We start from the raw sequence: 23335 nt of genomic DNA, 5'->3' as shown, positions 1-23335 counted from the left end.
GGGCTGTGAAGGAGCTAGGATGAAGATGAAGCCCAAGGCCCATTTCCAACCCTTAACCCCTTTTCAAAGCCCAAGGTCCATCCCTAAAGGCCCGGATCCTAAACCCTTTTTAACCCATTTTCAAAGCCCATTGGTTCCTTTTGTTTGTTCTTTTCCAGGCCCATTTTCTAAGTCCCTATTATTATTGCATGGGTATCACTTCCAGGCCCATTTTTGAAATCCATATTATTATTATTACAAGGCCCATTTTCGAAGTCCAAGGCCTATTATTATTATTATTATTATTAATTCAACTTTTAAAACATTATTATTATCATTATTATTAATTCAACTTTCAAAACGTTATTATTATTATCATTATTTCAAAATCTTATCATTATTATTATTATTATGATTATTATTATTATTAATTTAACTTTTAAAATCTCATTATTATTATTATTATTATTATTATTCAACTTTTAAAACATTATTATTATCATTATTATTAATTCAACTTTCAAAACCTTATTATTATTATCATTATTTCAAAATCTTATTAATATTATTATTATTATTAATTCAACTTTTAAAATATTATTCTTATTATTATTATTAATTCAACTTTCAAAATCTTGTTATCATTATTATTATTATTATTATTTCAAAACCTTATTGTTATTGTTATTATTATTATTATTATTATCATTATTGTTATCACCCTAGGCCCTTCTAATTCCAAAGCCCTTTTAATCCCTTTTGTTTATCCATATTATTATTATCATTTATTGTTATTATTATTATCATTATTATTAGTATTATTATTAAAAATCTGTACTCTCTCTCAGTTCAATTTCCTAATATTATTATTATCATTATTATTGTTGTTATTATTAAAAATCTATATCGTCGCAATTTAATTTCCTAAAGTTCATTTTTTATTATTATTAAAAATCTATATTCTAGCAGTTCAATTTCCTGAAGTTCATTTATTATTATTATTATCACAATTAATATTATTGTTATTATTATTATTATTAAAAATCTATATTCTCGCAGTTCAATTTCCCAAAGTTCATTCCTTGTTATTATTATTATTACAAATTCAACTTTCAAAATCTATATCCTTGCAGTTTAATTCCCTAAAGTTCATTTCTTATTTTCTCTGGAAATTTTCATTTTAATTACCGAAGCTCTAATCTTTTAAATTTAATTCCAAATACTCCAATTTTCAAATAAACTCCAAGAATCCAGTTTTCACTCGAATAGTTTTAATCCTATTTCAGTTCCTAAATAATCTTCTGATCTTCTTGATTTTACATAAGCAATAATGATTCCTTCATAATTCTAAAACACGGGATTTGTGAGATTAGCTCATGAACAATAAATTGGGCTTTGTTGGGGGTCCTATGTTTGATCCCTTTTGACTGTCAATTGTCGTGCTTAATATATTTTGCTTGAGCTTCGTTTTGCACTCCGATATGCATGGGCTATACTTTGTATTCATTAATTGTGCACTAATCTCGTTTCTTGATAGCGCATTGTGGCTCGTCGCCGAGGTACGCATCCACTCTCATTCTAGTCAATCTCTATTGCATGTTTTGATTCTCATATTATGCATGATTTAGGTGAGTATCCATTGACTTTCTCGTTGATCGCCGCGTCAACTTCATTTTATTAGTAGAGACCCGTTTTTAGGGACTTAGAGGGGTGCTACGGTCTCTACCATACCTTCCCGATAAGTAACCTGACCCCCGAACCCGATCCAATTTTTCACAGACCACCTTTTCCGAAACAAGGAGTCACACTTAGGGTTTTTCTTTCTTATTTTGTTTACCCTTTAAAAATAAAACAAAAATAAGTGGCGACTCCAAGTCTTTTTTCTAAAAATCAAATTTCATCAAATAAAACAAAAAGCGAGTTTCGCCATCGAGTGGGAAACGCATGAGCCGAAATGCGGGGTCCACAATATGAAATTTCTTTAAAATTTTTTTATATATATATGAGTCAATATGATATATTAATGTTTCTGAAGGATAATTATGCAAGAATGCCGACATAGAAATAAATGGTTAAAATGGAAGAACCAATACAGACAAACAAGACTTGTTGATGAAATGAGAAGTAACGTGGACTTGAAGTCTAAACATCAAAAGACGTCGATGTTGTTGAATATAAATGAACCTAAAGTCTAGTGTCTAAAGATATAAAAATTGTTTGATTCTAATAATTCATTATACAAAAGTGTATTTGAGACGATGCAAAAATTATAACATAAGGTTTCCTGAAGAAACCTTGTTTTGATTCTTTTAATGACTCAATCATATTCCTAACTATAAAGATTAATCATCTCTAAAGGGCTTAATATGCACTACATAATGTATATAGGATATAGTAGGTTGGATCAAGTGACATAAGCCCAAAATAAGGAAGTCCATATAAACCTTCTTATGGGTTTAAGGTTTCACACTCTTACCTTTAACATTATAGTGTGTTTGGTAATGATTCTATAAAACGTTTCTAGTATTTCTAACACTTAAATGATAAAAAATTTTAAAGTGTTAAAAATATTAGAAGCGCTTTCTAAAATCACTACCAAACGGACTCTTAATCTCCTAGAGATGAATCCCAGTCTCCACCCTTTTATAGGGGATTTTGCCTTTTTATGTGCTAGGATCTAAGAAATAAAGCTATTGGGTTGAATATCTATTAATCTCTGAGATCTTCGATACCTCTTTATCTATTAGAATTAGTTTGAAAACATCCATATTATAAGTATAGCATTTTAACTCTAGATCTTAAGTTTTTATTGTTCTATTTGCTTCCGTTTCTTAGATCTAGAAATCCTTGGGACAAACTTTGTATGCACCTATAATCCAAGTGTTATCCTAACACTAATTTCATTCCTTTAGATTCTATTAGGATTTCATTTCCTGGGAATTTTTAAGGAACCTTGTGTTCTTCAAAGCACATTTTTTTCCCATAGCATAAGATCTTATCTTAGTGTTTCGTCATTTTTTAGTATTATGTTAATTTTAGTCCTTTGGGTTTTGCTACTTTTATTTTTTTTTTCGTATGATTTCATTATTAATATACTAGTTACCTTCATTAAGTATAAGTCTTGACTTTGAAGGGAGTGTTCTTGGTTATTCCTTAGGGTAGTGTTATATGTTTGGTTTAAGATCATTGATTTAGAAAGAGAGAGTGCATTACAATCCTAGAACCAACTCCTTGTTTATGGTTTGATTTATGCTTGTGATATACTTGATTTATTATGGTTTTCATAAATGATTAGAATCATTGCAAAATTTTCGTATTCATTGGAATGTTTCTTCTTCTATCTATTATCCTTAAAAACTCTTTAATTTCCTTTTAGATTTGAAAACAAGGTAAATAGAGAATTTGATACGATTAATCTATACGACTCTTGGTTTTCTAATTAAAAGGAAATCTAAGTTTGGAAATTTATTTGAAGTTTTAGATTCAAGGAATTCATGAACATCATAACTATTTTGTTTAACATAGTTTACAAATTGAAAATTTCAAGTGAAAAAACTACATTGGTCAAGTCAATATTATATACCTTATGCTTGTTATATACTTGATTTATTATGGTTTTCATAAATGATTAGAATCATTGCAAAATTTTCGTATTCATTGGAATGTTTCTTCTTCTATCTATTATCCTTAAAAACTCTTTAATTTCCTTTTAGATTTGAAAACAAGGTAAATAGAGAATTTGATACAATTAATCTATACGACTCTTGGTTTTCTAATTAAAAGGAAATCTAAGTTTGGAAATGTATTTGAAGTTTTAGATTCAAGGAATTCATGAACATCATAACTATTTTGTTTAACATAGTTTACAAATTGAAAATTTCAAGTGAAAAAACTACATTGGTCAAGTCAATATTATATACCTTATGCTTGTTATATACTTGATTTATTATGGTTTTCATAAATGATTAGAATCATTGCAAAATTTTCGTATTCATTGGAATGTTTCTTCTTCTATCTATTATCCTTAAAAACTCTTTAATTTCCTTTTAGATTTGAAAACAAGGTAAATAGAGAATTTGATACGATTAATCTATACGACTCTTGGTTTTCTAATTAAAAGGAAATCTAAGTTTGGAAATTTATTTGAAGTTTTAGATTCAAGGAATTCATGAACATCATAACTATTTTGTTTAACATAATTTACAAATTGAAAATTTCAAGTGAAAAAACTACATTGGTCAAGTCAATATTATATACCTTATGCTTGTTATATACTTGATTTATTATGGTTTTCATAAATGATTAGAATCATTGCAAAATTTTCGTATTCATTGGAATGTTTCTTCTTCTATCTATTATCCTTAAAAACTCTTTAATTTCCTTTTAGATTTGAAAACAAGGTAAATAGAGAATTTGATACGATTAATCTATACGACTCTTGGTTTTCTAATTAAAAGGAAATCTAAGTTTGGAAATTTATTTGAAGTTTTAGATTCAAGGAATTCATGAACATCATAACTATTTTGTTTAACATAATTTACAAATTGAAAATTTCAAGTGAAAAAACTACATTGGTCAAGTCAATATTATATACCTTATGCTTGTTATATACTTGATTTATTATGGTTTTCATAAATGATTAGAATCATTGCAAAATTTTCGTATTCATTGGAATGTTTCTTCTTCTATCTATTATCCTTAAAAACTCTTTAATTTCCTTTTAGATTTGAAAACAAGGTAAATAGAGAATTTGATACGATTAATCTATACGACTCTTGGTTTTCTAATTAAAAGGAAATCTAAGTTTGGAAATTTATTTGAAGTTTTAGATTCAAGGAATTCATGAACATCATAACTATTTTGTTTAACATAGTTTACAAATTGAAAATTTCAAGTGAAAAAACTACATTGGTCAAGTCAATATTATATACCTTATGCTTGTTATATACTTGATTTATTATGGTTTTCATAAATGATTAGAATCATTGCAAAATTTTCGTATTCATTGGAATGTTTCTTCTTCTATCTATTATCCTTAAAAACTCTTTAATTTCCTTTTAGATTTGAAAACAAGATAAATAGAGAATTTGATACGATTAATCTATACGACTCTTGGTTTTCTAATTAAAAGGAAATCTAAGTTTGGAAATTTATTTGAAGTTTTAGATTCAAGGAATTCATGAACATCATAACTATTTTGTTTAACATAGTTTACAAATTGAAAATTTCAAGTGAAAAAACTACATTGGTCAAGTCAATATTATATACCTTATGCTTGTTATATACTTGATTTATTATGGTTTTCATAAATGATTAGAATCATTGCAAAATTTTCGTATTCATTGGAATGTTTCTTCTTCTATCTATTATCCTTAAAAACTCTTTAATTTCCTTTTAGATTTGAAAACAAGATAAATAGAGAATTTGATACGATTAATCTATACGACTCTTGGTTTTCTAATTAAAAGGAAATCTAAGTTTGGAAATTTATTTGAAGTTTTAGATTCAAGGAATTCATGAACATCATAACTATTTTGTTTAACATAGTTTACAAATTGAAAATTTCAAGTGAAAAAACTACATTGGTCAAGTCAATATTATATACCTTTAAATTAAGAGTGATGGTCATTGTTTGAAAATTTGGAAAACTTGGAAAAATATCCTAATGTAAAGACTAGCAAATATATGAAAGGTAATTTTTTGAATTTGTAGCATCCAGCCTCCACTTTAAAATAAATTTCTGTCAAAACAAAAGTTTGATATTGTCAAAATTATATGAATCAAATAGAGTAATTGAAGTTATATTTTAAAGGTCAACATCTTGTAGTTTTAAACAAAAATCTAAAAAATTATGTTCAAATTGAACGAAGGTAAGATTAATTCAAAATTTGACATGTTTTAATGAACAAATTGGTTGTGTAAATTAGGTCATTATGATTAGATAGTTGATTGCCTTGATATCAATCACTTTTAGTTGATATTATTCTTTTTATATCTTATTAAGTTTTGAAAAGTTTTAGATTCTAATTTGCCATTAATTTTCTTCTCTAGATTATTTTTGTGAATAATTTGCATGATATGAATTGAAACTCTTAGTTTTACTTTAATTATTTATGATTAATCATTTATGAGTGTTGACAACATACTTAAAGCTATTTGCATGTGAATATGTCTTTCATATCCAAAATTTTATTTTTCAAGAGTTTTAAATGAATTTTACGGGAATTTACATTAAGTAGGACATTCAAAAAATCTAAAGGTTAATTCAAGCATTCAAAAAGTTGAAAGAACATGTGAATTAGGCTTAGAAGCAACAAGGATTCCTTGAAGCGCTACTGAAGTTGCATCTAACACCCTCCTAAATTTAACGGAGCTTGAGCGCTCTAAAACTATATTTTCACTTCTTTCTACATATATTAGTCTTTCTTGCTTTCTTTGTTTTTGTCATTTTCGTTATTGATATTTAATTGAAATTCTTGATAATGTGCAAGGATTGTATTGATATCTTATTGATGATTTTTAAATTAAATTTCTTGATAGTATTTAATTATTTGCTATATGAATTGTGACTTTTACTCTTTATTGTAAGATTTATCTATTTTTCTCTTACACTACTTTTCACATAAATTGGTATTCAAGTATATGCAAGTTACAAGTTTATAGGATTTTTCAAGATTTAAAGTCATAATTAAAGATCATTGGTTGGTTGCTTGTCTTTAAACTTGAGCATTATTGAGTGATATATAAATTTTATTTGAGAGTATTAGAGTTTATGTAATTGTTATTTTATCACAAATTTTTCAAAAGGGAAGATTGTTAGTAGGCTATTTAAGTTAGCTTAAATCGACAATTTTGTCTATGCATTATTGGATTTAACTCTACATACTTCTTAAGTTTTACTATAACCTTATAGATACAAAAATCATTGTTGATTCATTATCGGAACTATTCAAATAAGTATCGTTGAGTTGTACGAAGGATGATGACAAATGTAAGGTGCATAATGAACTTTTAATTTCTTAGACATGAAAATTAAAATTACAAAAAGAAATTTCAAATAGAATGCAATGTCCCCAAATAGCACACAAGTCTCCTAACGATCTTGAAGAATGCTTAAGTGCTCATATCTCTTTTAGTGCAATTTCCTATATTCATCTAAATTACTAAGATTTTTCATCTTTAAATATATTCATCTAAGTTAATGATCTTGAAGAATGTTTGTGTTGTTAAATGTCTTTCACCTTATAATTTATGACCATTATCTTTACATGTTTCTAACACTTACAAAACTCAGATTTGGTTCAAGTTTGTTCGTGATGGTTGACTCTGCATTCCTTCATGTCATTGACATGTTTACTAAGGAGCATGCATGTACTATGTTGTAGACTTGTGCAATAGGGGATGTCTAGGTCCACGTAAATCTACATACTTGATTTTTCATAATTAGTTAATTTTGCTCTATGCTCAATTAATCTATGATATTTACAAATGCAAATTTTATTAAAAACTCTAAACATTGAATAAAGGAAAAATGAAAGCTAAAAATTTGATTTTCAGGTCATACAAGTACTATTTATCCCCCATCCTCATTATAAATCAATATATAAACTTTCAATTATCATTTATTTATATCAAAACATTTAATAATTTATTTGATATTTCAAAAATATTTTTAATATATGGTTTTACTTTGATATGATGTGGAGTTCTCTCTCTATCAATATATGGTTTCAAACATCAAAACATATTTGCGTGAATTAAATTTCTATACATACATAAATTACAATTTGATCTACAAAAATTAATAATTGTAAGACAATTAATACTAATTTAAGAAATAGGTAGATTTGTATTTTTAAAACATTTATATCCATATAATAAAAAGAAATCTATTTTTTTTTTAATTTTATAAAAATTGTTATTACTTATTTTAGTACAATTTTTTTTAGGAATAAGAAAATTTAAAAAATACATTGGACAATCAATTTTTTTTATTATCAAGAAGAGAAAAAAAAAGTCTTTATAAAAGGTTTTTTTAGTTATTTTCACTTATTTTTAATAACTGTTTAAAAAATAATTATACAAATATATATAATAATTAAAAAATAAAAATTTAGATATAAAAATATTTAAAAAAATATTTAAAAAATTATAAGCTATTTTTTAGAATTATTTCTAAAAATAGTTATTCATGTTTTCTTGCTATTTATTAAAAAAAAAAAAAGCAACATTTCATCTCACTTTTTTTTTTAATAAAAAAAAAGAGGGTCGATACAAAATAAATAAATAAATAATAAAAATGCAGGACCTTCAAATGGTCACCAGCAGACAAAGCACAGGCGCCTGGCCAACTCTCTCTCTAAAAAAGACTTTCTCTCTCTAAAAACTCTTTCAGATCTCTTCCTCCTCCATGCTCCTCCCTCCCTAGCCACCATCGCCACCACCGCCACCACAACCGCCTCCGTTCACTTTTTTTTTTTTATCCCAATTTTGCCCCCAACCATCTCCAAAATTTCCCAAATTCACCAACCATGAATGACTTCTCAGGCCTCTTAGCGCCCGATTTCGGATACAAATCCCAATCCAAATCGGCCCCAATGTCCTCCTCCAAGCCCAGTTCCCGCGGACCCACCAGATCGCCTTGGAACGCCGCTCCGGACTACTTCGATTCGCTCTTCTCCTCCTCATCAGATGGCCGTGGAGCGCCATCATCATTGATCAATTTCGATTCGATATTTGGTGGGTCATCTGGGTCGGGGTCAAAGCAATGTCGTTGCTTGTTTACGATAAGCCGGTATACGATTATGATATTTTCGATGGCGTGCCGGGGCTGAATACCTCGGGTTCGGTGAACTATGATGTGTTTTCGACGGTTTCGGGATCGAAGCAGAAGCAAAACGATGCGTTTGATGATCTTTTTGGGGGTTTTGGGAGGAAGGATCCGGAGCCGAAGAGATCCGGAAATGTCGAGGATGTTGGGTCTGGATTTGATGATTTGCTTCATGGGTTTGGTCGGATTAGTCCTCCAAGTAATAGGTATTGATTTCTTGTGGGTTTTTTCTCAATTGAAATTTTTTTTGGCCCGAATATGGATACTTTTGGATCAATTTGGCTGATAATGTGAAATTGGATCGTTGTTTGCTTTTCAAGTGTTGGGTAGATGCTCAATTGGTTTGATAGTTGAAGCATACATTTGTGCAAATTACTTTGGATGATTTTCTAACCGGTCCGGGGAGAGTAGTCTCTCAAGTAATAGGTATTGTTTGCTATGTGGGTCTCAACTGCAGGTTTTTGCCCGAAATTGGATACTACATCGATTAAGCTGCTTGTGCTGAAATCAGATTTATGCTTGCTCTTGTATGTTTTGGGTCAATTCTCAATTGGTTTGATATCAGAAGCACATTAGCTATATGGGTTTGTTTAATTACTAGATTCTATGATTTGCTATCTTTTGGTGGAAGTAGTCTCCCAAGTCATAGATACTGTTTTCCATGTGATTTGTTCTTAGTTGCATATTTTACCTAAATTTGGGTACTTTTTGTATCCACTTAATCATATTTTGTACTTGCTTCGTGCATATTGTGGATGTGCTCCATCATCTTGACAGCTGCAACATATTAACATTGAATTTGGGGTGGTTGTAATGTTTTATTTAGTATTATATGGTAATTTATGTTTTGAAGTGATTTTGCAGGGCATTGCATGATATTTGTATGGAGTTGAATGGGGAAATCCTTCATTTCTCATATCATCTAGATATCTGATAAAGTCAAAATTCAACAACTATGAATTGTTGGGAAAAGGAGCAAAATGTCGAATTTTCCCTACCTTAAAAGAAGGTGGAGTAAGGGAATGAAGTTTGATCTCCAAACTAAATATCTTCTCATTGATCATGGAGGCCTTCATTCGCCCCTTCATCCTCTAATTGGTTATAGTAGCAAAGCTCTCCATGGACAAGCATCCACTTAATAGTTTGCCATATAAAAACGAAGCTTGCCTAGTTAATTTGTGGGCCATAAAATCTTAATCAACATGATCATAGGCTTTCTTAAAACCAACCTTTATGACTGCTCCTCCTTGGATTGGAATTTTGATTAAGAATTTCATTAGGCTACAACTCTATATGTGAAAGACACTTCACAAAGGGGCCATAAATTGGAGCAATAATTTTATGGATTATATCAAGTTGAGAATGCATATGAAGTATGAACTACTCTTGCATCCATCTTGAGTTTTTTCTTTTCTTTTTTCTCCCTACCAAGACTAGAACCCAAAACCTCCCACATCTCCATCCCAACTCTTTGCTTTTGGAGCCAAGCCTGTAGGGTGATGATCTTGTATATTTTGTGTTTAGGCTAATGGTTCTAAAGCCCTTAACTCCATGTACTCTTTTGTTAATCTGAACAATTGCTATGAAAAGAAAGTTAAAGCTTGAATTAGGAACTTCTACGAATGGAACTTGGAACTCTTAAGAGACTCTTAGTATATCTCCTTTTAGATGTTCTCCTAACAATCTTTGATAGAAAGTCATGATGAATGCCATCTATCCTCAATGCCTTCTTTCTATTCAGTTGAAAGATTACCTCCATGATGATTTTCCTTTTTTAGGAAGTTATCTCCAATCATCATGCCGTCCTTAGCAATGGTTCTTTTTATTTTTGTTACGTACATTTCAATATTTCATAGAAGTATCTATCTTGAACTATTTGTTGATGACTCTAGTTCTTGATGGAGATATAAACATAATATGAGTTTTGTGTCAAAGAAAGAGTGTCGAGAAAATTGGAATGCTCTGTGATATGAGTCTTCAATGAGGAAGCTCAAGGAAAACAAGATGGATTATGATTTATCTATAGTTTCTCAATGAAGTTAAGGATCTTGTATTGGAATACTAGAGTGGTTAAGAATGAGGAGAAGAGGAAGGTTATTAAATCTTTGTTTCATCCTCAAAATGTTGATTTGGTGTGCCTATAAGAGACAAAGGTGGAAGCTATGTTGATGGCCTTGGTTAAAAGCATAGGGGTGGGCAGGTTCTTGGAGTGTGGGTGCCCTAAAGGCAATGGGAGTAGCTGGAGGGTGGTGGCCTTCTAGGATAAAGTGTTGGAGCTACTTGAGATGGAGATAGTTCTTATTCAATCTTTTTTTAGTTGAGATGTTGTGAGGAAAAGTTCACTTGGTTTTTCGGAATTTAAGGTTGTAGGATTGGGATAGAACTCGAAAATTTTTAGGAGGAGCTGGGCTCCATGAAGGATTTATGGGAAGATCCTTGGTGTATTGAGGGAATTTCAATGTGGTCAAAATCCTAGAAGAGAGAAAGAATTGTGTCAGAATCTCCTAGACCATGAAATGTTTCTCCTAAGTTATAGAGGAATTATCCTTGGTTGATCTCCCCTTGGCAAGGAGCTTTTTCATATGATGTGGAGGACTGAATAGGCAATTGCTGTCTAGAATTGGTCGTTTCCTAATCACAAGTGATTGGGAATATCAATTCTCAAATACATTGCAACTTCTATGGCTGTAGCTAGTGTTTAATCATTCCCTTATCTTGCTAGAGAGATGGGGGTGAGAATGGGAATGCCCTCTTTTAGATTTGGTGAAGGGTTGGTGGGAAGGGTATCGGTTTACTGGATCCTTGTAGCTTTGTTTTAGGTTTAGAGTTGATAGTGTTAAACGAGGACTTTATAGCTTGGAATAAGGGAGTATTCGAAAATGTAGTGGCCCACAAGGCTTATGTGTTGGATTAGACCAATTATTGGGATGAAAAGGAGAGGGAATGGTTGCTTTCCTTAGAAGATGGCAAAGCTAGAAGTGGCATTAGAAAAATCTAAATCATTGGGACTTTGAAGAAAACATCTTGGTTTTGGCTAGGGTTTGTTTTATACCCCTTAAGTGTTGAGTTTTGTGATTATAAGCACTTCAGTTGTACAATTACCTTTACTTTCTTGGGTACACAATAATTCTTGCTTTTAATCAGATATATGTAGTGGATTGTTGTATGAGAGAAGGATTTCTCATCCTTCTGTATACTCGCTTATTTTATAATAATAAAAATGTTTACTTCTGGTTTAAAAAAAATCCTGAACTAACAGAAGATGACTAAACAAAATGCCAAGGAAACATGCAAGTTGAGTTGGAATGGATAAAGTGATATGACTTTAGAAAGACTTGTACACATTTCATGTGAGATGAATGAGAAGTCCTGTTTTTGTTTCTTCTTTCTTCATCACTGTTTCCCTCATAACTAGTGTTTTTGGTGTTTTTCCTTTGTAAGCTTCCATGCATCCTTTAGGACAAGTCATTTGCTTTTCCCTAACTATGAGTTCTTTGAATATCTTTTGATTATAAGGACTTCTGGTCACTTTATATGAAGGGAAGACAGGAAAATTGCAAAAGAATAGGAAACCAAGAAAAGGGACAATATTCATGAATCTTGAGAGGCATGACCTTTTTTTGTGGGTTTTTGGTGTTTTTATTTTTCTGGTTTGTGTTTTTTTTGTTTGTTTGTTTGTTGTTTTTTGTTTTTAATCAAAGTAATGCTAATGGTTTTCTATCTCATTGATAACCCTATGTGCACCCCAAATACCATGATGCTGATTTATTTTACATGGATGAAATGCAGTATTATTGTTATGTAGTGCTTTTTTTTTCCCTATTTGTCAATGAATTGCATATATTCTTTCCATGCTCAGTTAAAATAAATAATCTGATCTGTGATAAATTTCAGTGGATTGGTGATTACTACTCAAAACATGCTATTTTGTAGCTTGTAATTAGCTCTTTTAAACACCATTGAGTAGTAATTATTACCTTTTAACCCAATTAGCATGTTAGGAGCCCTTGCAATCGTTTCTAACAATTGTGTTAAGTTTTGGTGCTTTTTGATAGTTTTATGCTCACCAAAGCAATTTAAGAATGAGGGAGAGCTATTTATAGTTCAGGGCAAAGCTTTTGAAAGCTTAAATTTATGAAGAAATCAAGCTATGGAGCCTCATAATCCTTTGCCTTAGTGGTTCAAAGTATACAAGGAAGAAACAATGGAGAAGAGGAAAACAGGGGATGAAAACAGAGGACACAGCTGCAGTCTTTCATTGCACTTTTGGAGCACTTCTCGAAGTCCAATTTTTACGTTCTACATACCATTTCAAAGCTCAGAAAGTCAAGAATCCAACGATTCAAACCACGTATGATTTGGAGCTGAAATGAGGAAGATATGGACTTCGGAAGACAACTGCATCAAGCTGAGGGACAATTTCGCACACCACTGTTTAAGGTGCGAAATCCTCAGTCCACTGTGCGAGAATTTCGCACACCTCAAATCAAAGTGCGAAATTGGAACTCAGCGTGCGAAAATTGGATATTTTTGCCGACTCTTTTTCTTCTGATATTTTTTGTGTTTAAATTTCCATTTTCTCCTTGTATTCAACCACTCATGTAATTCCTTAGCTAGGAAGTATCCAAGGAAGGGTAAAATTACCTTCCTATATAAATTCTCTTGTAATCACTGAAAAGATATCTTTTGGGGAGCTTTCTCCAGGAGACCAACTTATGTAACTTTGTTATACAAAGATCTCTTTTGTTTATTTTCTCTCTTCTATTTTCTATTTTCTTGCAAGCCAAACACCCTCTGAGGATGTTTTCCCAGAGGATGAGAGGCTAAACAATAGTTTCTTGGATTAAAGGAAGCTAGGTGAAAAGTCCAGATTAAAAGGTGGAAAGTTTCCGTGCATTAAATTCAGGTAGTTGGAGTCCATAAATGGTTTTTAAAGCCAAGGCTTTGCCTTAAATCCCTTCGGATCACTTTGACTGGCCAATACATGGTAAGCTTAAGGTCTCTGTGGATGCTTATTGCTAGATCCATATCAGTCCATTAGTTATCATGTACGAGCCATTGGAAAGTGATTCAAGGTGATAGCCCATAGTGTCTTAAGCCATTAATGGACCTTGACTACCATCTCTAGTGACTTTTTATGGATTAAAACTTCATTGTCAAACCTATACCGGTTCGGGAAATAACTATAGGTTAAATCCCCAATGCGAGGAGAAAAATCCGGAATTTTCCACTTTGCATCTGGTACTTGAACCTAGCAACCTTTAGCTCCGGGAGACTTTCTTTCTTCCACTTTTTACTTAGTTCTATGTGAGTTTAGTTTAAATCACCACTTTCAAAGCAATTTTATTTTCTTTTAAATTTCAAGTTTGTGCTAAAGGAAATCATCATAATCAATTTCTAAATTAGAGCCTATCACTGGTAGAGTGAAACCCCATCCCTGAGTTCGACCCTAGAACTGCTATACTATAGTAGCTTTGCTACGCCAGTATAAGGTCATAGGATTTATAAATATTTTTGATTAAAAGACCCGACTGGGCATGAATCAAATGGCGCCGTTGCTGGGGAAGGTGCTACTTCACTGTGAATATATCAGCCGGAGGTAACTTGTGAGACTTCTCATGAGTAAGGTGAATTCTATCTCCTTTTTCATTTACTAACTTTTTATTTTAGTTTTAGAACATTTTTAACTTAGTTTAGATAAGTTTCTTTTAGCTTTTAACTTTCATTTTTAGTTTATTTTTCATACTCTGTTTTTCCTTCCGCATGCTCTGTTTTTTTTTTCTTTTTCTTTGTTTTGTTTATTTGTTTTGTTCCAGCTGAATCCGTGCATGCCCTATTGGATTAGAGACCAAGAGGGAAGGTTAGTGCGGATAGAGACTCCACGAGCTACTGAATTAGATATTATTTTGGAGGTTATGGAGAATCAACCAGAGGATCAACATTCACAACACGGGCAGGGGAATGATCCGAACTTGTATAGGTCCATGAGGGACAGGATGCACCCTCCGAGGATGAGTGCACCATCTTGCATCATTCCTCCTACAGAGCAACCCTATGGCAACACGTACAACTCTAGCTGGAGGAACCACCCAAACTTTGCATGGAAGCCAAGGCCAAACCCATATCAGTCACCAGCCCAATCAAGCCAACAGAGTCAAGGTCAATCCTCAGTTGAGCAAGCACTCGTAAGCCTTAGCAAGGTTATGGGTGACTTTGTGAGCGAGCAAAAATCCATCAACTCTCAACTAAATCAGAAGATTGACAACGTAGAGAGTACATTGAACAAGAAGATAGATGGGATGCATAATGAGTTGTCTCAGAAAATTGACAACATCCAATATTCCATCTCAAGGCTCACAAATTTGAACACTGTCAATGAGAAAGGGAAGTTTCCCTCTCAGCCTCACCAAAATCCTAAGGGGATACATGAAGTGGAATCCAAAGATGAGGATTCTTCAAAGGTGAGGGACGTGCAAGCTATTATCACTTTGAGAAGTGGTAAGGAAGTGCATCAGCCGGAGCATGATCAGAGGAAAGCCAAAGAAGACAAGGCTGATAGAAAAGAAGAAAAGAAGAAAGAACAAAAGGGAAAGGAAGTTCAGATGAAAGAAAGCATCATTCCAAGCATGGATGAGGAACCTCAAATTCTTTTAAAGGAAGAAATGATGAAGAATCACATCCCTCCACCTTTCCCCCAAGCTTTGTATGGCACCATCATACAAAGCAAGTCTCAAGGGAGGGATGCAAACTTCATATGGGATCCGGGCAAGCTAAATCCGGATCCAATTTTTTTTATGGACTTAGTCTTTCTAAAGACTAGCTAGTCCATATCTTTTTGTTTTATTTTTAAACTTGTTTTAATTTTGATTTCTTGCTTTAATTTTATTTTGGTTTGATTTAACTTAGTTTTTTTTTATGATCTTGCTATGGGGGCTGTTTTGGGACAAAGAGTCTTGCTTATTGACTCTAAGCTTTATCTTTTACCGAAAAAATTGAAATCCAGATGGACGGGTCCTTTCATAATTCATGAAGTACATCCCAACGGAGTGGTGGAAGTATTCAATCCCACAGGCAATCAAACCTTCAAAGTCAATGGCCATCGTCTCAAGCCATTCATAGAGCCTTACAGTACAGACAAGGAGGAGATCAACCTCCTTGAACCACCACAACTCTGAGTGAAAGCAGGGTATCATGGACTAAATAAGTCCATGAATTTTTTGTTATAGTTTTATAGTTATATCATTATTTCTATTTCTTTTGATTTTAATTCTTGCTTAATCTTAGTTTATTTTGTCTTAATTCAAGTCAATTTTGATGTTAAATTTCAGAAAAAAATCAAGAAAAATGTGGAGAGCTCTTCAAAAGCAGAACAGGGGAGTAAAACCAAGGAAGCAGAGCACCTGATTTCAAGGTGCCAAAATTTCGCACACCTGATTTCAAGGTGCGAAAATTTCGCACACCCTAAAACCAAGGTGCGAAATCCTTGGGCCAAAGGAAGCAATTTTCGCACACCCCAATTTCAAGGTGCGAAACCAATTCCAAGGTGCGAAATCCGTTTTCAAGGTGCGAATTTCCTAAAATCCAATTTCGCACACCACTGTGGAAGGTGCGAAAATTTTCGCACTGTGCGAAATCCTCTCCTGGCACACGTGTGCCAATTTCGCACACCTCAAGCTAATTTTCGCACTGTGCGAAACGGTGTGCGAAAATTTCGCACACCACTGTTCAAGGTGCGAAAATTTCGCACACCTCATTTCAAGGTGCGAATTCTATTGTCCAAATGGGGCCATTTTCGCACACCTAATTCCAAGGTGCGAAAATTCCAGTTCAAGGTGCGAAAATTTCGCACGGTAAAATTTTAACTTCTAAACATTTAAAACCGACTTTTAAATTAAAATTTTACCCCCGAAATTGTGCCTAACGTCCAAAAACGACTTTTCGGCTGCCTTGGAAAATTTTAAAGCATCAGAAACCCCTTAAACCTCATTCCTATATAAGCCCTTGAAGCCCAGGAACTCAACAGTCTCCCCCGCGCACAAGCTAAGACACCTCTGGAATCCCGAACACCCACCTCCCTTCATTTCGGCCATGGCAAAGACCAGAGGAGGCCTTTCCGGCTCCCCATCCTCACCGACACCTCGACCACATCGAGCCGCCATGGGAGACGCAGCTTCGCCACCTGTTCAGGCCCCGGCCATTCCCCCATCTGAGGGGGAAGTTCCTTCTCAGCGCCGATACCCCACCCGGAGGCCACCCACGGAACCTGTGCCACCAGCCGAGCAAGCCGCGAGCTCTGTTTCTCGGCCACCAGCGAAGAGAACCAAGTTCTCGGGTCCTGGAGAGCCATCCCACGCACTTCAGTCAGAGCCACCTACAGAGGACTCTCGGATTCCTGTGGGGATTACTCCTGAGACCGTTATCAGGCGTCCCATGATAGCCGGACCACCGATAGAGGGCAACTTGGATTGCAGAGATCGATCCTTCCATTCCGAGACCTATTTTGATATAGAGGCCCTCAGACAGCAGCCAGAGCTCAGAGATTCATTCCGACTGCTGCAGAGGTATCACATGGAGTCTCTTCTCACTCCTAGGCAATTCTACTATCCCAGAGTAGTTTTAGATTTTTATCAATCTATGACTACTCGAGGCCTCCGCAATCCTACTCTCATCCAATTTACCATAGACGGACGCCAGGGTGCCATTGGAGCTCGTCATATTGCTGAGGCCCTCCGTATACCTTATAAGCCCGTGTTTCAGGCAGATTTTAGGGAGTGGTCCTCATTCTCTCAGAGCGACATGGTCCGCATTTTGTCCAGGGGGACTTCTACAGCCTCGGTATTGACCAGGAGAGAGCTTCCATCTGGGATGCTCCTCATTGATGTGCTCCTGCGTGCCAACATCTTCCCACTTCAGCATAAGGTTCAGAGGAGTGGAGCTATACTTGAGGCATTATTCAGGATTTCTGAGGGCTATTTCTTCGGCCCTCATCATTTGATTATGACTTCTCTTCTTCATTTTGAAGAAAAAGTCCATCAGAAGAAGCTTCAGAGGGCAGATGGCATCCCATTACTATTTCCGAGGCTCCTCTGCCAGATTTTAGAGCACCTGGGCTATCCTGAAGAGCCCCGTCTTGAGAGGCGCCGCCATTGCAGAGAGGATTTCTCTCTCGGCAAATGGCATCACTTGGTATCCTACTTTGCACCTCAGGCAGCCCCAACTGTGCCTGCACCTCCAGAGCTACCCCGAGATGAGCAGCTACCTCAGGCCCAGCAGGATGAGATTCTCACAGACACCACACCTCCTGCCCCTGCAGCACACACCTCTGTGCATATGCCTGAGGCTATACATCCTTCTTCTCCTCTCACTCAGGGTGCTCCACCAGTCGTACCAGCTACTCCACCACCTCCTCCTTCATCTGAGCCCACTATCACCATTTTTCTTATGGAATTCAGAGGCTTAGAGCGTTCATTGCGGACACTGAGCACTGCTCAGGATTCTATTATCCACCAGATGGCCACTATTCGGACACACCAGGATCAGATCATTGCTACTCAGGCCCAGCATACAACGATCCTTCATCAGATTCAACAGCATTTGAGTATGCAGACACCTTTTGGGCATGATAGGTCTGCACCATCCGAGCCTCTAGTGCCAGATGAGGAGAGCTTGCCAGCTGAGCAGCCTATACCAGAGGAGCAGATCAGAGCAGAGCCATCACATGATCCCACTACTATCTGATCTTTTTATGTTTTTGTTTTACTTGTTTTTTATTTTAGACTTGTAAATCCCATCTTTTGCATGTGTTATAAATTGGGATTGGAAATATTACTTGAAATCATACATTGTATATTTCTTTTCCAAGTAATATATATATATATATATATATATATATATATATATCCTTTTTGATTATATTCCCTTTTCTCATTACTCTTTTGTCTTTGGAACATGTGGTTTAAGGTATTCCATACCTCCTTTACACTCAGACTTTGTCTCACTCAGGAGGTACCACTTCCTCCCTTTATTTTTAATCGCTTTTGAAACATTGAGGACAATGTTCAACTTGGTTGGGGGGAGAGTTGAGAAAGGAAGTTTTGTTGTTAATATTAAGTCATTTTGGTATTTTAGTTGATTTTTCCTTAAAATTTAAAATTGCTAAAAGTTTTTTGAATCATTCTCTTTGGTTGTTAAAGATAATTTCTCAAAAATAAAATAGGATAAGTCGAGTTTTAACTTAATTATTTAAGTCTTAGAGTTTGTTTTATGCTTTCAAAGTTGATAATCTATTGAAGCCTCTTTGATTTCAAACTTATTTCTTCCATTTCAAGCTTTACACACACTATGCACATTAGATCCCGGATATATGATGTAAAACTTTCCCACCTTCTAAGCTTAGGAAAATTTTGACTTGGTTCATTACATAACCTCTCTTTAATAGTGTTGAGACACCTCATAAAGACCAATGAGTCTTTGAAAAAAAAAAAAAAAAAAAAAAAAGAATAAGCTTCTATTCTTTCCTTGAAACCTAAGCATGATCCGAAGGGGTGGCGAAAGCCTTTAAAACCCGATGCCCTAAACCTTGATTGGTTGGGAGTCATCGATCCTCTGCTTGCTACATAGGTGAATTGGTTAAGTTTAGTAAGTAAAAAGAATTGTGAATAAGAAGGTGCGTTCTTAACCTATTAAGAGTTGATTAATGTTGCCAATATCCGAGAAAAGCTTAGGTTGGAGGGTGAGGATAGTTGTATATACTATATCCGGAAGCTAATCTCATTAACACTTAGCTTATTATGGAAGAGTTTGATTTGGAACCTTGAGAGTAGAGATTCTTTTGATACTTAATTGCATAATCTCCACTCTTTGTACTTTTTGTTTAAGTTTTAGCTTTGACAACTCCTATTGCATTTTGAATCTTCATATCTTTAGTTCACCATATGAGATGTGTTTTGATATCAGTCATGTCACTCAATTATTTTTTGGAATGAATTGCATGACTTCTTTTATGTATATTATTACGTTTGCTTAGTTTTTCTCTCCTTAATTGCTAAGGGACTAGCAATATGTCGGTTGGGGGGAGTGATTACTACTCAAAACATGCTATTTTGTAGCTTGTAATTATCTCTTTTAAACACCATTGAGTAGTAATTATTACCTTTTAACCCAATTAGCATGTTAGGAGCCCTTGCAATCGTTTCTAACAATTGTGTTAAGTTTTGGTGCTTTTTGATAGCTTTATGCTCACCAAAGCAATTTAAGAATGAGGGAGAGCTATTTATAGTTCAGGGCAAAGCTTTTGAAAGCTTAAATTTATGAAGAAATCAAGCTATGGAGCCTCATAATCCTTTGCCTTAGTGGTTCAAAGTATACAAGGAAGAAACAATGGAGAAGAGGAAAACAGGGGATGAAAACAGAGGACACAGCTGCAGTCTTTCATTGCACTTTTGGAGCACTTCCCGAAGTCCAATTTTTACGTTCTACATACCATTTCAAAGCTCAGAAAGTCAAGAATCCAACGATTCAAACCACGTATGATTTGGAGCTGAAATGAGGAAGATATGGACTTCGGAAGACAACTGCATCAAGCTGAGGGACAATTTCGCACACCACTGTTTAAGGTGCGAAATCCTCAGTCCACTGTGCGAGAATTTCGCACACCTCAAATCAAAGTGCGAAATTGGAACTCAGCGTGCGAAAATTGGATATTTTTGCCGACTCTTTTTCTTCTGATATTTTTTGTGTTTAAATTTCCATTTTCTCCTTGTATTCAACCACTCATGTAATTCCTTAGCTAGGAAGTATCCAAGGAAGGGTAAAATTACCTTCCTATATAAATTCTCTTGTAATCACTGAAAAGATATCTTTTGGGGAGCTTTCTCCAGGAGACCAACTTATGTAACTTTGTTATACAGAGATCTCTTTTGTTTATTTTCTCTCTTCTATTTTCTATTTTCTTGCAAGCCAAACACCCTCTGAGGATGTTTTCCCAGAGGATGAGAGGCTAAACAATAGTTTCTTGGATTAAAGGAAGCTAGGTGAAAAGTCCAGATTAAAAGGTGGAAAGTTTCCGTGCATTAAATTCAGGTAGTTGGAGTCCATAAATGGTTTTTAAAGCCAAGGCTTTGCCTTAAATCCCTTCGGATCACTTTGACTGGCCAATACATGGTAAGCTTAAGGTCTCTGTGGATGCTTATTGCTAGATCCATATCAGTCCATTAGTTATCATGTACGAGCCATTGGAAAGTGATTCAAGGTGATAGCCCATAGTGTCTTAAGCCATTAATGGACCTTGACTACCATCTCTAGTGACTTTTTATGGATTAAAACTTCATTGTCAAACCTATACCGGTTCGGGAAATAACTATAGGTTAAATCCCCAATGCGAGGAGAAAAATCCGGAATTTTCCACTTTGCATCTGGTACTTGAACCTAGCAACCTTTAGCTCCGGGAGACTTTCTTTCTTCCACTTTTTACTTAGTTCTATGTGAGTTTAGTTTAAATCACCACTTTCAAAGCAATTTTATTTTCTTTTAAATTTCAAGTTTGTGCTAAAGGAAATCATCAGAATCAATTTCTAAATTAGAGCCTATCATTGGTAGAGTGAAAACCCATCCCTGAGTTCGACCCTAGAACTGCTATACTATAGTAGCTTTGCTACGCCAGTATAAGGTCATAGGATTTATAAATATTTTTTATTAAAAGACCCGACTGGGCATGAATCAATTGGCATTTTACCACAATGTTACTCTTTGCACAGGCCGACAACGGACGTCAATTGGGCACCAAAATCAACTGTTAATGCCACTAAAACAACCTCCAATGTGATTGAAGATCCGTTTGTAGTACTTCAACCCCTACTCTTTCATCCTCGACGTTGTTTAGTGATCCATTAGAGGAAATTAGTAAGCTCAGTAATTCTGGAAGTACCAGAGTTGATGGTTCATCTGCTGTTGGTGGGGGAGCATTTAATGATTTAGATCCCCTTGATGGCCTTGGAAAATTTGCATTTCCATCTGAGATGAATAAGAGGGGAAAGAATAGGAGTCCTTCAAGCACAGAACCAACAAGTGAGACTCAAACTTTTGCTACTAAGGAACCAATTGAAAAATCCTCGGTTGAGGGTCAGGATAGCCACTCTCAAAAGAAGATGCCTGCTGAAAATTATTGGGAATCTCTTCAAACCTTGTTTGACATTCCTACAGTTTCCACAGATTCTCATAAATCTTTCAGTCAGACGCCTTCTCCTCCTTCACATGTAAATGCTACTCCTAATGAAACAAATTCCCAGGGAGAGATGTCTCCTAGATCTAAAGAGAATTAGTCTTCATCTGATGATGTGTGGCTCACTGTATCAGATATTCCTCTCTTTACACAACCCACCAGTGCTCCACCACCTTCAAGACCCCCGCTCCAAGACCAACTCAAGTTTCAAGGGCAGAAACAGGTTCTTTTGGTTCCAATAATGCAAGAAAGAAGGTTAATGAGTTTTCTTCCTTTGCTAATTCTTCTCAGTATTCTCAAAGTCCTAAGTTGACCCGTGGGACAATGAAGAGCTCGGCTGTGTCTCAAATCGATGAACTTGAAGATTTTGCCATGGGTAGGACTCGGAATAATGTTGATGGCCATGCAGAGGGTCTTTATGGTGATGAATTTGAGACAAACTCGGTTGCTGCTGCATCTACTGCTCCTATGAAGGAGGCAAAGTGCAAAAGCTTCTAGAAGTAAAGAAGCTGGCCAGTTGGATAGAGATGAGAAAGCAATGCAAGATGCTCAGGAGAGAGCAATCAGAGAAAAACAGGAGAGATTAGAACGCGAGCAGCAAGAGAGGGAAAGAGAAGAGGAAGAGAGGGAGCAAAGGAGACTTGAGAGAGCAAGGGAAATTGAGGGGAAAAGGGAGGAGAAAGAGAGAGAACAGAGGAGACTTGAGAAGGAGAGGGAGCGAGCAAGGGAGATTGAGAGGGAAAGTTTGCCGCCATTCTTTATTTCTATATGCAAAACCTTCAACCATTAGCCACATGTTTTCAAATCTTTTGCCTTTTCTCACTCCTCCGCAATCTAAGAAAATGGGGCAGCAGACACGAGTCTTGGAGTTTAAGTTCAATATAGTCCATTGGTAGAAAAAAATGGTAAGAATAGTACCCATCTCAAAATATTTGTCAAACTAATCTTTTATATCTATGTAAGCATCCATGTAGATTATTTTTTTTTAAGTGTGTAAAACCACCATTGCTGATTGTGGTTTTAAAAGTTTCAAAAATATCCTTAAAACCACAGTTTGTGATTGAGGTTTTATAAGTTTTAGAAATTATTTTTAATCCATCTATGTTTTAATGATATTATGATTTTAATATTATTTTTAAAATATTTTTTTTACCATAATAACCATAAAACCACTTTTATGAAGGAATAACTTAAAATCATAATCATTGGTATTAATTTTTATATGAAAATATAAAATTTTAAAATAATATAAATAATTTATTTAGTTATTTTAAATTTAAAAAATAATATGAAAAATTAATTTTCTT

The 23335-nt window shown here is 34.4% G+C and overlaps 1 protein-coding gene across 1 annotated transcript; it reads left to right on the top strand.

Moving 5' to 3' along the window:
- Positions 1–8295: 8295 nt before the first annotated feature.
- On the top strand, positions 8296–22874 carry LOC104878222 (auxilin-related protein 1-like). The gene is made up of 2 exons (XM_059733761.1): positions 8296–9015; positions 21565–22874. Exons 1-2 carry the CDS (start codon positions 8747–8749, stop codon positions 21698–21700), a joined length of 405 nt encoding a protein of 134 aa, XP_059589744.1. The 5' UTR covers positions 8296–8746; the 3' UTR covers positions 21701–22874.
- Positions 22875–23335: the final 461 nt, after the last annotated feature.

This window comes from Vitis vinifera, chromosome 16, assembly GCF_030704535.1.
Source record: "Vitis vinifera cultivar Pinot Noir 40024 chromosome 16, ASM3070453v1".
NCBI lineage: Eukaryota > Viridiplantae > Streptophyta > Magnoliopsida > Vitales > Vitaceae > Vitis > Vitis vinifera.
This window is presented reverse-complemented; position numbering and strand designations above follow the sequence as displayed.